Source organism: Pseudorasbora parva, chromosome 9, assembly GCF_024679245.1.
Source record: "Pseudorasbora parva isolate DD20220531a chromosome 9, ASM2467924v1, whole genome shotgun sequence".
Classification (NCBI taxonomy): domain Eukaryota; kingdom Metazoa; phylum Chordata; class Actinopteri; order Cypriniformes; family Gobionidae; genus Pseudorasbora; species Pseudorasbora parva.
This window is the reverse complement of record NC_090180.1, coordinates 38980079-38997874: the sequence shown is the minus strand read 5'-3', so window position 1 is coordinate 38997874 and position 17796 is coordinate 38980079. Positions and strand designations below refer to the sequence as shown.

The 17796-nt window shown below is 39.6% G+C and overlaps 1 protein-coding gene across 1 annotated transcript in view; it reads left to right on the top strand.

Annotated features, from left to right (window-relative positions):
* The window catches only part of kcnq3 (potassium voltage-gated channel, KQT-like subfamily, member 3), a 72861-nt gene that overhangs the window by 19530 nt on the left and 35535 nt on the right, over positions 1-17796 (top strand). The window contains 6 exon segments of the mRNA XM_067452554.1: positions 11895-11985; positions 12076-12100; positions 12103-12201; positions 14539-14711; positions 15022-15195; positions 17170-17280. Of these exon segments, the coding sequence (XP_067308655.1) occupies positions 11895-11985; positions 12076-12100; positions 12103-12201; positions 14539-14711; positions 15022-15195; positions 17170-17280 (673 nt within the window).

Here is a 17796-nt window from a genome sequence, read left to right as displayed (position 1 = left end):
CCAGACCGGTTTGGAAATCAAGTGTAATAAATACTTAATACTTGGAGCGGGCATGGGGAAATGTATTGGAGTAAAAAGTAAACTTTGCCTTTAATATTGTAGTGGAGTAAGAGTAAAAGTAGATGCAAATAAAATATACTCAAGTAAAGTACAGATCCCCGAAAAAAATACTTAAGTAAAGTATCAAAGTATTTTTACTTGATTACTTACCACCCCTGATAACAGGCAGACTTTACTGCAACCGGTCCTGTTGAATTTAAATTGGCATATATACTGTATATAGTATGAACCTGGCGTCCTCCATTCTTTCCGACAACGAAGCACCCGAACACAACAAGCTCGTAATCACGACTTCTGAAGTGGGAAGTTGGAAACTTCCAATAGCACGTGAAGGCAGCATAAAGTGTGCCTACACTTAGATATGCTGTCAGACTAGGATGGCGAAAACTAAACATTTTTTTGACAGACCACCGAGCCTCATTAGCCGGTTGAAACCGGTTAACCGATTAGTTTAAAATATGCTGCGCTATTTGAAATAACAGCCGTGAGCCGAGCCTGCAATTTCACCTCTCTATGATCTCTCTGCTGCTCTCACACACACACACGCACACACACACACACACACACACACACACACACACACACACACACACACACACACACACACACACGCGCGCGCACACACACACGCACTGTCCCGGCACCTCCCTTCCACTCACGTCACTTTGTTAAAAATCCCTTACAGCGCGAAACTAGCCTGACAAGCCAGACCCACATCAAGATGTTTGGTCTGGAAACTCACCATTGACAGGGCTCAATCCGAGGGGCGGGATAAACGGTTGTCTTTCAAACTCCCTCTGCACGCGATAGGATAGCGCTACCACCAACCAGAGCAATGAACAAGCTTGTTGATAGATTAAACATTCGCCGTATCCGGTCAGCAAAACTCCGAACACATCTTCCCTTTTTAAGAATGACTTCAGTGCCGTTCTTTGTTCTTTTCTCAGAGAAAAGCTTAACTCCAAGTCTTCCAGAGTCGCGACCAAAGCTGATTTGAAATAACGCCATTCGCCAGTTTCTGTGTTTACTAGACACACGCAAACGCAACTCGGCCGTCGTCATTATGGCCCCGCCCACCGACTCTATACACGATGTGATTGGCCCAGCAAGAGTTAGGCGATTACAGCTCAGAAGTGTATTGAGATTTGCTAGACGACACTCGCGGGCAGATTCGATTTGCTGCGTCTAGATTTCTAGGCTAGCGCGAAACATGAGTCCGGCAAACGCGCCGCCGAGGAGCTTGTTTGTAATCGGAGGACAAATGGCTCCTTAGTTTCTAAATGGTTTGGGTACAAGGTGATTGCGTTGAAAATAAAGGAATTTGTCTAGCGTTAGAAGCTCATTTGAAACATTGCCGCGGTTCATTTAAGAGAAGGACAGCTCCGAAGAGACGCTGCTTTAGTTTGAGGTAGTGCTAACAATAATAAAGAAAGATGATGATCAACACATTATGTGTTACCACTGAAATTTAGATGTAATATATTTCCAAATGTAGGCCCATCTTATGCGGAATGAACGCTTCATACTGTCGTCTGCCCTGGCTCTAACCTCGAGTGTTTTAGCCTGTTTACTTTTTGCTGTGACCTCGCGCCAAATGTTTTTATTGGTTTATTAAGTACAAGGTGAGTTATGAAAAATTGAGTGTGAGGGATTTGTTCACTTCACACAAAAAGATTTTGGAATGAGATGGCTGATTGTAGTAGCGTTTAGCCCACTGTCTATAACAGTCTAATTAAGAGAGATCACTTTTTTTTTTAAACCAACAACCGACAACTTTGATCGGTTAACGTTGATACGGTCAACCATCGGTCAACCGGTCATCAGTTAACATCCCTATGTCAGACTAAAATATAAAATATCTTAAACTGTGTTCCGAAGATGAACAAGGTCTTACGGGTGTGGAACGACATTAGGGTGAGTCATTAATGACATCAATTTCATTTTTGGGTGAACTAACCCTTTAACATGTCCACAATTAAAGAAAATTCAAAAACAGCTGAAGAAAAGTTGAGCTATATCAGTTTGAAAAGGGTTATAACTTCCATTTCTTAGACTCTGTTGAACCACAGTGCAAGCCATTACTTTTAAATAGAGCAGTGGTGAATATTCCCAGAAGTGGTTGACCGGACAACTTTTCTTGGAGAGTACAACAACACCTCATCCGGGAAGTCTCAAAAGATCCCAGCACAACTGCAGGCATCTTAAGCATTAGCTTAGTTCAGTGCGCAGGACTCAAATGATAATCTGGATGGCTGAAAAGAAACAAAATTCAAGTTTTCGAGTGGCCTAGTTAAAGTTCTAAAGTTGAATCCTATAGAGAGGATGTGAAAAGAGCAGTTCATTCTTGAAGACCTAGTTTGTAAGGGTTAAAAGAGAGTTCTTCAAAGAGCTGAGATTCTTCATCAGAAACAAACAGAATGTTTAGTTGTTAAGTTATTGCAGAAAAGTGTTGTCCAACCAAATATTTAGTTTAAAGGGGTGATGAATTGAGAAATCAACTTTCCCTTGAGCTTTTGATGTATAAAAGGTCATGGTAATATAAGATTATCCTGTAAGTTTCAGAGCTGAACACTTCCTTGTTAGTCAAAGAAAAGCTTTTATAGACACCAGGCCCAGAAAACGATGGTGTGCTTCATCCTTACATCATCGCGCAACGAAACACGCCTCTACAGCGCGTGTAATATAGTAGCCCCGTCCACCGACTCATGGAGCTGTTCGGTCGATCACTAGCCAGCAGCAATAAACATGTGGAAGAAGATAGCAAGATATTGTGGAAGAACACAGTTGCTGCATAAGCTTGTAAGACCATTTGTGTTCGCTTCATTTCACTGCGGAATCGTTTGTAAACAAGTCTCAGGTGCTGGATTTGCAGACACAATGTTGTGCCTTCTATTGGCTCTGACAGGAATGGTGCAACAAACTTATGAGAGTAAAACGTCTTTTTTATATGTAGTAATAGTAGTCCGGGGGCTGTGTGTCTTCCAGACATGCTAACTGCTAATAAAATGTATGCCCGTTGACAGAAGTTCTTTCTTGATCTGGTTGCACATGTGTGTGTGTGTGTGTGTGTGTGTGTGTGTGTGTGTGTGTGTGTGTGTGTGTGTGTGTGTGTGCGCGCACGTGTGGTTTGCACTTAGAATGACTGATCGTGCAGGCCATGCAATACAGAAATAATATTCCCATCAATCACGGGTGGATGAGAAATAAATCATTGTGTTTGCTTGATAAAGACGTTTACGAGCCCTGTGGTCGAGGGAAACATTGCAGTTGCCGTTTTAATCTCTCCCTCATTTGAACTGAACTGACAGATGCATAGATATGACAGTGGAGCTTAAGCTCATTAAATATGCAGATCTTATCCAATCATAGCCGTGGTGGGCATTTACTTTCAAGTCTCCAGTGCGGCACGCCCATCAAAACCCAGTGTTCAGAAGACAGCCTCAAAACCAGTGTAGAAAATAGCCTATTACTTATTAGTTATGATGTTTTTGAACGTAAAAACCACACAAATGTCATTAGTTGACCTCAGACAATTTTATGGTGTCTTTTTTACTTTCACAAGGGTGATATGAATATATGTTAACTTTTTTCACTAAATAATCTTTAAAACACTTCACTGTTTTATTCAGATTCTTTGTGTACAACATTAAATATTGTTTTTAAAAACTATAACCATTTAGTTATCTTAATAATCAAGGGGGTGCATACCCATGCAACTGCATGTGAATGCGTTTGATGAATCATCTCTTAGTCAAAAGACACATTTTCAGTTTAGTTTGTCTAAATATCACTAATAACTCTACAGCATAAAAACTGCCTAATGTTTGTAGTATTTTAAAGGAGTCATGACATGGACTTTTCATCATTTTAATGTTCCTTGAGGTTCACTTATAATGTTAATAATAATGTTAACAATATAATGTTAATAAAGTTTTTTGCAAAAAACAAATACTAACCATACCCTTCACTATAAACTCTATCCTAACTAATTCTTCTACCCGGTCTGAGTCAACACATTCTCACACCCAACTCGTCACATATGGACGCTTGACCAGAACCCCTTGTCGTCACTTTTCAACGAACTGGGCGTACCTTTATCATCAATTTTCGACGCGCTGGGTGCTCCATTCATTTCAATGAGAAACCTTTGGCGTCATACACAGACGCACTGGGAATGGGATCGTCATGGTGAAATTTATTTTTTTAATTTATTTATTGAAATTATTTATTGGTTTATAATTTTGCCATTATGACATGTTGGAGTGTGCTTCTCAATTAAATCAGCAAGCATAATTTCATTTACATTTATTTTATTTACGCTATTTAGACACATTTTAACATGATTTCATTTACATTTATTTTATTTAGGCTATTTAGACACATTTTAACATGATTTCATTAACATTTATTTTATTTACGCTATTTAGACACATTTTAACATGTAACCCAAACCCACCCCATCCCTAAACCTACCCATTTGTGTGAACATGATATAAAACACAGGATATAACATAACGACTGCATCCGAGATCAAACGATCTCCATCCGCCGAAGATCATGAACTAACACATCAAATTTCAAATATTGCCGCCCGTACTTCAGATTTCATAGTGAAATTCCATTGGCTCTCATATGTCTTGTGACCAATTGCGTCATTACGTCAGCATTGATTGTAAAATGTCATTGGCTCTCGTGTGTCTTGTGACCGATTGCGGCATGCTCAGGAGTCTTTTTTGAATTATTTGAATGAGATATGAATGAGTTCGTTCACGGGACAGCGGGATCATCATTTCAGCGATTAAAACATCAAGATCAACTCTGTTCTTCACATGAAGACATCGTATGACTTCAGAAGACTTGGAATGCAACATGAGTTAAAACTTTTATACTTTTGGTCAGATTTTGCAATAAATACTTGTGACTGTACATTTATTTGCCTGGTATGTGTTTTATATTGTTAAGATGTGGGTAGGTTTAGGGTAGGAGTTGGGTTAGTTGCTCCAAAATATAAAAGTAGCCTTTAAATATTAATAAAATCATGTCTGCTTTTACAAACGCAAAGAATTAAATGCGTCTGTGTATGACGCCAAAGGTTTCTCATTGAAATGAATGGAGCACCCAGCGCGTTGAATATTGACGATAAAGGTACGCCTAGTTCGTTGAAAAGTGACGTCAAGGGGTCCTGGTCAAGTGTCCATATGTGACGAGTTGGGTGTGAGAATGTGTTGACTGAGACTGTCCTCAGATTGCTGTGACTTTGTGGTTTCTTCAGTCAGTTATTATTTCAGTAAACAGCCACTGTTATGATTGACTACAGATAATGTTTTCAAAATAAAGTGTTTTGAAAACATTATCCATATAAAACTAATTTATAGATAAAGCATCATGAAATAATTTACATTTAAGGTTTGTGATGCATCTGCTATCAGATCCATTACAGTTGGTTGCTTCATCTTTCAACAAATGTCTGTGAACTCTCCATTACACTGTGCCTCGCTGTCAAAATAAAATGCTCAGAACAAACATATAATCCTACATCTCGATCCAGGATGCCATTAATGTTGTTGACAGACTCAAGTGCGTAGAGTATGTCAGAAACTGAACGGTGTTCAGATGCAACACCGGTTACAACGCTACATCCAGAAAATTCAGTTACAGAACAGATATTACAATTAAAAACTGAATGTGCAGCGTGAGCTGAACTAGAGTCAAAGCACAGATCAGCAGCAGGAGCTGAGTGACATGACGGCAGCAGAAATTGGTTTCAAAGCGAACTGAAAAAGCACCTATGTAAGTGAGTTTGTCATTGTGTTTTATATTAAAAATAAAAATGAACCCACTATTCAAGCAACCGCCAGCCATGATTTGGCGCTAATTCTAAAGGGAAAGTAAAATACATACAGCCATTCATAATAAGCGTTTTGAGTTCAAATGGAAGCTCAACTTCCAAAGGAATTGATTGAAAGCACTCAATCTGCTCTGCATCGTTATGAATGTCTGTCCGGCTGTGGGCATTTTACTTTCGCTTTAATTTTAATTAGCAATTTAAAAGCGAGGTGCAAAAGAAGGAAAACTGTCACCCCCTCCCCCTCACAGTGATACCGGTATTACTGGTGTTTGCACGCGTTGATTAACCGGCAGGAAAATGTCCTCACCGTCACATCCCTAATGGTAGAAAGGGCTCAGGAGAAATCAAATGTTTAGATAACACTTTATTTTAGTGTCCAGTTCTCACTATTAATATTGTTTCTTAGCAATCATATTACTAGTATATTGGCAGATTATTAGTACTTATAAATGCCTTATTCTGCATGACCTTATTCTACATCTCTTAATCCTACCCAATACCTAAATTTAAACGCTACAAAAACTACCGTACTAACTATTAATAAGCAGTAAATTTGTTTATTGAGGCACAAGTTGTTGTTAATAGTGAGTTTAACAACAATATAATATATATAATTAATATAAGTTCCCCATAGTAAAGTGTTACCAGTGTTAATTGATTGTTTAAAGCCTTGTTTTGGTGTTGATTTGATTTATTTAGTAGCATTTTCCTGCTTTTTATGGAACATACCTGCAACCTGTTTTTGGGTTGTGAACCACTTATCAAAACATTCACCTTCATGCACATGCTTCTTTCGTTATGCTGTGGTCTCCAGCGAGAGCTGCAATCTGCTGTTCCCTGAAATACTGCGCTTTTAACATCCACCGCACTAATAACCTCTAATGGGGCTACATGTCTCTCTCTCTCTGGCTACTTTTCTTTTCCTCACAAGTACTACAGAATAGTTCACTGTAGTACCCACCCAACATGCTTTGGGGCAGAACTGCAAGGCTGTGTGTGTGTGTGTGTGTGTGTGTGTGTGTGTATGTGTGCTTTATTATAAAGGTTGATGTGTCCTGTAATGACTCACCTCGTAAATTGATGCTCCCATTACAGCCAATATGCCCTCAACATCGATCAGACAAACAGCCAAGACACACACACACACACACACACACACACACACACACACACACACACACACACACACACACACACACACACACACACACACACACACACACACACACACACACACACACACACACACAAACACACACACACACACACACACACACACACACACACACACACACACACACACACACACACAAACACATATGCTCACAGACACATCTGTACACAGTACACACACGTTGGGTTTTTGTGTATTGTGGGGACTTTACGTAGACGTAATGAGTTTTATACTGTACAACGTGTATATTCTATATCCTAACCCTAAACCTATACCCATCACAGAAAACTTTCTGCATTTTCCCAAAAAAAACATTACTTAGTATGATTTATAAGTAGGGCCAAAATCTCCCCACAAGGACAAGGATGTTGCCATACGTAGGGTTAACTTTACCTGAACCACACACACACACACACACGCATTAATCTGACCGCATTACCAAGACAGAACACAGGCCTAGGGAAACTTCCACGACAGGCCCTCTCTTTCAAATACACACACTGGTTTTGTGCAATGATTCTGGACTTTCTGTCCCAACAATATGAAATTGTGCAATGCATTTTTAGATGTAAATCAATTTGTAGTTTAATTTGCCTGTACAGTAGGGTAAAGTTAAACAATAGTAGGCTACTCAGAATTAGTAGTAGTAACACTGATCATGTTTACCACATACAATATCCATACTTATATAATTAATATACATGCCTCTGCATTCCGATAGTCTTATATGGTGTTAAGTTAAAAACGGCACAGTTGTCTCGATTTAGTGGACTATAAAATGATCCCAGATTTGACTGTTTCCTCTTACCAACTGAATCACTATTGATCGGTGTGGATTGCTCTCCCTCACCAACCTCTATATTCAACAAACATCTCTAACAATACTGTAGTTCTTTCTAAACAGTATTGAAGGAGTCATTTTACGAACAATCTGATTTTCCTGATACTATCAGGTAAAAGAGTTTGATACACTGTGGAAACATACTGTGACTTTCACTCAAAACTTACTCATCAATCCAAAAAGAGCTTTTATTGGAACTAAGCAGCAAAAACAACTCCACAACTTTCTGACGTCATTACAGATGAATGCATCAACACCTGTCAACCGTTATACACCAATGATGCCTATTGTGATCAGACACTTGTATCTTGTTGCTAGAGTGCTGTATATATATATATATATATATCATTTAAAGTTATTTTTTAATAAAGCTGTATCCTTTCTTAATACCTAATTTCATTAACAACATCATTTTTTAAGGGCAATTGTGCAAAATGGGCACCCTACGAGTCATGGCATTCCGTTGTGTTAAAAGAAGCATTGCTCTTCAAGTAAATCCTAGATACTTCAACTGAGACAGAGGGATGTATGACCATTAGAGTTTATTAGTGTAATGCTAAAAGCTTTCACTGGAGACCAGATGCTGAGCATGTACCGGTGTGTATGGCCATGTATGTGTGTGTGTGTGATGAATATGTGTAACCATGGAAACAGCACAAATATAGCCTACAAATGCGAAACCATAGTAACTGCCAACAGGTCAACTGACGAATAGAGTGAGGGCGATAAAGGAAATATGTGAGTCTGCATGTGTGCTCTGCTGGATGCCACACTATACATTAGAATACATCCCAGACGTATCAGCACAAGTCTGCATAAAAAGCAATCGGAGGACTTAATCACACACATGATTTGCCAAGTCACTTGCATACACAAGTAAATACACACATAGATATATTTTACATAAACAAAATGGGGTTTTGTAATTAAAAGTGAAATAAGGTCTGTTAAAAAAAATGTATGCTTTGTTCTACCATGTAAACTGCAAACACCCTTATTGAAAACATGCATTTTTGAAGCTGTTATGTTTATTTTATAAAAGTATGTGTCTAATAAGATTAAGAATGTTTGGGATGTGGGTGTGTGTACAGAAATTTGCGTTAAAGAGCAAGAACCAAGTATCATCAAGTTATGTTAACCAAAGATACTTGTGTATTTTACTCATAAATTGTAAAGCCCTAGCCTAGACATCTAGACGCACCCTAGTGGCAGCAAATCGAATCTGCCCGTGAGTGTTGTCTAGCAACTCTCAATACACTTCTGAGCTGTAATCGCCAAACTCTTGCCGGGCCAATCACATCGTGTATAGAGTCGGTGGGCGGGGCCATAATGACGACGGCCGAGTTGCGTTTGCGTGCGTCTAGTAAACACAGAAACTGGCGAACGGCAGCCTTTCGAATCAGCTTTGACCGCGACTCTGGAAGACTTGAAGTTAAGCTTTTCTCTGAGAAAAGAACAAAGAATGGCATTCTTAAACAGGGAAGATGTGTTCGGAGTTTTGCTGACCGTATACAGCGAATGTTTAATCTATCAACAAGCTCTGCTTCACCTTCGTTGCTCTGGTTGGTGTAGCGCTATCCTATCGCACGCAGAGGGAGTTTGAAAGACAACCGTTTATCCCGCCCCTCGGATTTGAGTTTCCAGACCAAACATCTTGATGTGGGTCTGGCTTGTCAGGCTAGCAAAGCCCCATTTTAAAGGGGGAAATCTTGAGGGAATCTTTAATGCCTGTTCATACCAAGGACAATTATGACAATGACTAAAGATGTAGTTCTAAGAATCATTCTAAATAAAAAAGAAAGAGTCCACACCACAAGAATTATGCTTGGATAATTCATTAAACAGCAAGGGTGAATTTTTTATTTCATGCTGACTTCAAGATGTTATTTGCTGAAAATGTTCCCCTTCACTCTGAAAAACGGCCTGACTTTGCCCGGCGGCCGATCGTCGGCTTGATGTGTCCCAGTCTGCAGGTATAAGCCATAAACAAAGCAGCGATATAAATCACGCTGATCTCATTCTTTATTCCACTCCACTCATTATGAAAGTATTCATGCAGTGTTTCTCAGGTAAGATGACATAGCATTATAACAGCCTTCTTTCTGTTCAGTTTTGACTGAGCCTACTTGCTCGTGTTCATCACTTTTACTCTTTTTGTGGACTGACTGGTTCGCTAAGCTGAACAGTCAATCAGAGTTCTCTCTCTCACCGACACCGATTCTACATGTAGTCACTAACCTTGAGCAACAGCAAAAAATGACATTATTACACCAAAGACAGTTAGGAGTGAGTCAGTCAGTAGCGAAGACTGGAGGGCTGCTATTCAAAACAAATGCGTAGTTTGATGACTCAAAGTTTGAGAGCAGCATCTTGGGACATGTGGTCTTCACCTCACAGCCGGTGGAAAATAGGACTCGGGCAGAAATCACGTTCATGCATGCGGTTATTAACGTTACTGTAGTGATTGTTACACAAATACCCGCCTCGCGAACACCGGGACTTTTATTATGACGGGACGGGACACATTCGCCGGGCGCCTGCACTGATCCGCTCTTCCGGTTATGATTATGAGGTAATGCAGCTCTGTTTATCATATTATATAAATTTAAGTGTGTTTAAAATGATGTTATGTCATTACTCCATGCGTTCACTTGTTCACACTTCTAAGAGTAAAGCGCTCCTGCAAGTAAAACCCGAAACCGAGGGTAGCGCAGATATGACGCAATTTACAGGCGACTTCCTCAGACGCTATGCTGACACGTCCCGGTCCTTAGTTAAAATAGCAATTTTCTCACAATTTACAAATAGTTGGAAACATTTGGGATATTACAGGTACTCAACTGAACAAAATATATAACACCGGCCTAGTGGTTTTTGGATATTTTACTGCAAAAATACTACATAGTGCACCTTTAACTGTTAAAAGGACAAGATATCGCAGCGGACATTCAAACAGATGTTTTATTATGAACATGGGACTGACCTAAAGTAAAATGCTATATCTAAATGCAGGTAATACACACGCTCACTCGATCTCTCACAATGCTCTACATAATACAGTAAGCTTGAATGAACAATATCAATAAGTACAAAGTTTACCTTGTTAAGAGTGTTTGTTAAGGATGTTGTGTAGTGATCACCGTTGGGTTTAGCGGTCATAGCCGTTATCGTTTATACAACACAGCTATTGACCAATCTGAATCAAGGATATAACCGTTTTACAATGGTTTCTAAAGAAAGGAGGGTGAGTAAATGATGGCATCATTTTAAGATTCTATTTAAATACTCACATTTGGGCCTAAGACTCATAATTATATACACAGGTAAGCAAGCACAGCATGTGTCATTGTTTGGCTTGAAATTCAGGAAGGAAATGTAATGAGCATCCTATACAGTAGCGGTTTTCTGATTACCTGTCGTAAAAAAATTAAGCTTGTAAATCTTACCAGCTCAGCATCTGGTTATAGGATTGGTGTGCAAGTGTGTGTGGTGGAACATATCCAATACATCTCTCTCTCTCTCTCTCTCTCTCTCTCTCTCTCTCTCTCTCTCTCTCTCTCTCTCTCTCTCTCTCTCTCTCTCTTCTCTCTCTCCTCTCTCTCTCTCCTCCTCTCTTCTCTCTCTCTCTCTCTCTCTCTCTCTCTCTCTCTCTCTCTCTCTCTCTCTCTCTCTCTCTCTCTCTCTCTCTCTCTCCTATAATGCTGTGCAGTACATTCACCAGCCCCCTCTACTGTAAAACAATATCATGATCATTTATATCTAAAGGTAGCTGGTCTTTCTGAAAAAAAAAAAGGAAAAAGATTGTATCATGACTCAGCTTAGGTATCCCATAGCAACTAAAACATATCCTCATCCTAGCTTTTTAACCATTTTATTGATAGTGACATTAAATAAAGAGTGTGTGTGAGGAAGTGACATGGATTGTACACTTCTGGTCAATGGTTCCACTCACTCTGTTTCTTAATCTCTAGGTTTCTGATTGTTTTGGGATGTCTTATTCTGTCGATTTTAACAACGTTCAAAGAACACGAGGAAGATTCGGCTCGCTGGCTGGTGATTCTGGTGAGTGTGTTTTTGTTCAGTCTGTCCAGCTTGGGTGCGTGAGACTGAATGGTTCAGAGGAAAATGACTGAATGTTTCTCTCACCTGTAGGAGACATTTACAATCTTTATTTTTGGGGCGAGTTTGGATTGAGGATATGGGCCGCCGGCTGCTGCTGTCGATATAAGGGCTGGAGAGGACGGCTCAAATTTGCCCGCAAACCGCTGTGTGTCCTGGGTGAGTTAAACACACTGTCCCAAACAAACATGGAAACATACACACCTGAACAAAATCTTAAGACCAGGGGATGTATTGCAAGTTTTACACATTTCGCACTGGTGGATCATAACCGGGTTGTAAGTGCTGCTTCAAAATGCTAAAAGAAGAAACAGGAGCAAGAAACAAAAAAAAAGAGAGTAGGCAATTTATTGAATACTGCATTTAAACTCTAACAGGCCGCTCAATAGCTGATCAAAAGTTTAAGACCATAGCCATAAAAAGGTCAAATCTGCACAAAAATATGGCTTTCGTGGCATTGTCCTTCAAGCAGTCATACTGTCAAGATCTCCTGATGGCAAAGGCAAAAAGGCTTTCTCTCTTTGAACGTGGCAGGATTGTTGAGCTACACAAGCAAGGCCTTTCGCAATGCGCCATCGCTGCCGAGGTTGGATGCAGTAAGACAGTCATTTTACATTTCTTAAAATATCCTGAGAGTTATGGGACAAAAAAGTCAAGTGGTAGACCCAAAAAGATTTCACCTGCACTGAGCCGCAGGATCCGACGTGTTGTCCGTGAAGACACAGGTCGATCCTCAACCCAAATTAAGGCCCTTACTGATGCTGACTGCAGCCCAATAACCATAAGACGTCAGCTGCTAGAGAAGGGCTTCAAGAACAAAAAATGTCTTCAAAGGCCACGTCTCCTCCCACGACACAAACTTGCCTGTTTGGAATTTGCAAGGGAGCACCAAACATGGGACATTGAAAGGTGGAAGAAAGTTTTATTCTCTGACGAGAATAAAATTTACTTGGACGGTCCTGAGGGTTTCCAATGTTACTGGCATGACAAGGAGATCCCACAAGGAGGTTTTCCACAGTGGAGGAGGCTCCATCATGATCTGGGGTGCTTTTCCCTTCAATAGGAAAATGGAGCTTCAGGTTGTGCAGGGACGTCAAACGGCGACTGGCTATGTGGATCTGTTGCAGCGGGCATCCCTCTTGACCGAGGGCTCCCGTCTGTGCGGTAATGACTGGGTCTTTCAACAGGACAACACTGCAATTCACAACGCCCACCTGATGAAGGACTTCTTCGAGGAGAATAACGTTGCTCTTTTGGACCATCCTATGTGTTACCGTGATCTAAATCCCATTGAGAACATTTGGGGATGGATGACAAGGGAAGTTTACAAAAACGTCAGTTCCAGACCGTGGATGCCCTTCGTGAAGCCATCTTCACTAACTGTACTCACTACTGAGTCCTTTTTGACAGTTTTGTTGTGCGTTTATTTTATGGCTATGGTCTTAAACTTTTGATCAGCTGATGAACAGCCTGTTTGAGTTTAAATGCATTTTCAATAAATTGCCTACTCTTTTTTTTGTCTCTTGCTCCTGTTTCTTCTTTTGGCATTTTGAAGCAGCACTTACAACCCGGTTATGATCCACTAGTGTGAAATGTGTAAAACTTGCAATGCATCCCCTGGTTTTAAGATTTTGTTCAGGAGTGTATGTATACAGTATATTTGCTACATTTTAAAAGTTTGGAATCAATATGCTTTTATTTATTTATAAATATTTAATTCAGTAAGGACACATTAAATGGTTAGTTCACCCAAAAATGAAAATTCTGTCATTAATTACTCGCCATCATGTCATTCGAAAACTGGTAAGACCTCCTTAAGACATCTTCGGAACACAAATGAAGATATTTGTGTTGAAATCTGATGGCTCAGACAGGCCTTCACTGACACCAATGTCATTTCCTCTCTCAAGACCCATAAAAGGCACTAAAGACGTCATTACAACGCCCATCTCACTACAGTGATTCTACAATCATTTTATGAAGCGACGATAGAATAGTTTTTGTGCGCAAATACACATATAAAAAGTCATATACAGTGATGGGCCGATTTCAAAACAAAGCTTCAAACCGTTATGAATCAGTGTATCGATTCATGATTCGAATCGCCAAAGTCACGTGATTTCAGCAGTTTGGTGGTTTGACACACGATCCGAACTTTGTTTTGAAATCGGCTGTCACTATATAAATCGTTATTTAGGTTTTTTCCACAAAAACTATTCTCATCGCTTCATAAAATCCTTGTAGAATCACTGTAGTGAGATGGGCTTTGTAGCGACGTCTTTAGTGCCTTTTATGGGTCTTGAGAGAGGAAATGACATTGGTGTTAATGAAGGCCTGTCTGAGCCATCGGATTTCAACACAAATATCTTCATTTGTCACTGTATTTCACGGTATTACTGATTTTACTGTATAAATCTATCATATAAATGCTGCCTTGGTGAGCATAAGAGACTTGTATACCCCCCTGTGCACTATGGGAATTCTCTATGTTCTCAGATATCTTTGTGCTGATCGCTTCGGTGCCGGTGGTTGCCGTACGTAACCAGGGAAATGTGTTGGCCACGTCACTGCGCAGTCTGCGCTTCCTGCAGATCCTTCGGATGCTACGAATGGACCGCCGTGGAGGCACCTGGAAACTGCTGGGATCTGCAATATACACACACAGCAAGGTATCCGCACGCTTGACGTGATGTACGCAAACAGGACGTACCCCTTAATCAAAATCTAAGAGCATGTCCTGCTTGTTTAAATCACATCATAGAACCCAATGGAGTCGGCAATGTACACACAGTCCAAAGTACACACACACACACACACACACACACACACACATCTCTCGAAACTGCTATGGTCTGCGATACTCACATACAAAGTACATACGCAAGCACAAACGATCACATATCAGTGTCTGGTGAAGTTTGATCTCAGTACCGCAGACAATACAACTGTGTGTATTTCCTGGCTGGTGTGTGTGGTCAGGAGCTGATCACAGCGTGGTACATCGGCTTCCTGTCATTGATCCTGGCTTCCTTCCTCGTGTACCTGGTTGAGAAGGATGACGTCACAGTGGAGCTAACAGACGCTGATGGCCCCTCCCCGACAACGGCCACGCAGGACTTTGACACCTATGCAGATGCCCTCTGGTGGGGACTGGTGAGAATTACACACGGCACTCATGCATTCATCATTTCCTTTTAATTGAGAATGCCTCTCAAATTATTTTCATGTAGCAAACAGAATGCAGGATGAGTTGTAACAGGGCTTCCAAAGGAGCAAATGTGCTCCTAATTTAAAATATTTAGAAGAACATAAAAAATAGAGGCACATATCAAATTAGTTTTTCCTTAATAAAGGCATTCAAGAGGACATTTACACACAAAATGATTTAAGATGTATAAACTGATAATTAAGACTTTGTTTGTAGCATTTATGATATTTAGGATTTTTAATCTCATATCGGTACTCCTAAACAGTGCTGGGTAGATTACTTACAAATTGTAGTCGGTCATTTGTAATTCATTCATTCAATAGTAATGTATTTCATTACATTATACATTTAAGGTAATATAATTCAAATACTTTTTTGATTACTTTACAGTAGATTACTTTTGACCTAACTCATTTATCACCTTGATTTGAATAGGATAATCTCATAACATATTGGTGTAAAAATACAAAGAGAAAGAAAACGTATTCCATTCTTTGTTATAAACAACATGAAGTGCATTAAATATTACAATATGTCAGAGTTTCCCCGACTGGGGCTTGTGATGGAACTGCTGGGGGTTCATGAGTTTAATGAAAAGCTATTAAGTAATTCAAGATGTAAAATACAAATAAATATTTATTTTTCTTTTAATAAAACCAGCATGTCATGTGACCATTAACCAACACCAGAGAACCGTAAACTCACATATTAACAATCTCAGGGGGTACTTAAAGTAAATATATTACTGTAGGTCTGAGATTCAGCTGACAAAAACGTTTGGGAATCCCTGCATTGCATGTAGTAAATATGATTTTCAGTGATACTCACATGACTAGTGGCTTGACGGCATTTTGCGGCATCGTGTTTCTACAGTAGCCCTAAACGGACAAACTTCTCTACAGAGCACTCGCTATTCTCTGCTCTCTCAGACGACGAGATCTTTGTCCTGTGTCGGCCACCGTAGCGTCTCTATTTGCTTCAAAAGGGAGGGGTGAGCAGTGGGCGGTTACAATTTACAACTTCACCGCTAGATGTCGCTAATATTTACACACTGCACCGTCAAAAGATAAGAAAGTAGTTGTAGGGAAAATTAATGATTTATGAATATTTTATTGCCATTGTGAGAATAACATGAAATCATGTACTCAATAAAAAGGTAACTGTAGTAGTAACTACAGTAGTAATCAAGAGGATTTTTGGAATCTGATTACATAATCCATATTACATGTAATAAGTTACTACTCAAAATGGCTCATAAATGATTTTAGTCGCGGAAGAAATGCTTACACTGCCATGTCTTCATGTGTAAGGAAGTAAAAATGAAAATGAATTCAAAGAAGTTTTTGTAAAGTAACTCTTTAAAAAAAAAAGTCATACAATGCCAATGATGGCCACTTTAAAGTCTGTCCGAAAGCTGCATTTCTTCTTGGTTGTGCAGTGGATTTCTTTTTTTTAAAGAGTGGATGTATGAAAGCTCTGCTGAATAGATCAGCTTCACAAATATGCAAAAATAAATTTGTATATATATTAAAAAAACATTATCACTGGCATTTTATGCACCTCCTATTCAGTGATATTAACTGTTATGGTAAACGTATAAAAGCTTTCCTCCATGTTGAGAAGCGAAATTCGATTTAAAATAATCAGAACCATTGTGGGTTACAAGGTCAAAAGTGATTTTCTAAAAATGTCAGGTAATTCCTTTAACAGCATCTCCATTAACACCAGCTTTCGTGAGGGTTTTACATCAGTTCCATTAGCACTACTGATTGTGATGGTTTTATAGCAGCCCCTTTGCTGACGTTAACAGCAGCTCAATACTACCTTTTTAATGGCCTTACAACTCAAGTACTTTGATAGCCTCTTAGCTGTGCTAGTCTTAATCACACCAATGACATATTTTTTCCCTCCTGTGTCAGATCACCTTGACAACCATTGGTTACGGTGACAAGACCCCAAAGACGTGGGCTGGGCGTCTTTTGGCCGGGACCTTCGCTCTTATCGGTGTTTCGTTCTTTGCTCTTCCAGCCGTGAGTACAGCTCAACATTTACGCTGTTACAAGTTACAATATGACTGTGAAGGTGCATCACATCTTGAAATTAAACACGCAATAGTGTTGAGATGTATGAAGCGCTGCTCACACAGAAGTCACTTTTAAACCAAGCAGCTTTCTGTCAGCTTCAACATGAGCCAAATCCGCATGGGAAACTTTTTCACCCTCACACAAAACTCCAGATTCCAATTGGAATGACTGGATTTTGCCCCAAAATTTTTGCGGAGTAACGGTAAATGTGACCGCATCTTTAGAATAAGGTGTGTTTACATAGACTTTTTATAGATGGCATACATGTAATCCATGAATTGTCCTATAACTATATATTAAACAACAATACTAAACGAAAAAGAGGGGTTATATTTAATTTATTCATTCATTTGATCTAAAATATTACTGATTAAACTCATTCCACTCTCCTAACTAGACGCGATAAGATTAAAGAGACAAGCAATTTGTCTGTCCACACTAGATGTGACGTGCCTATGGAAG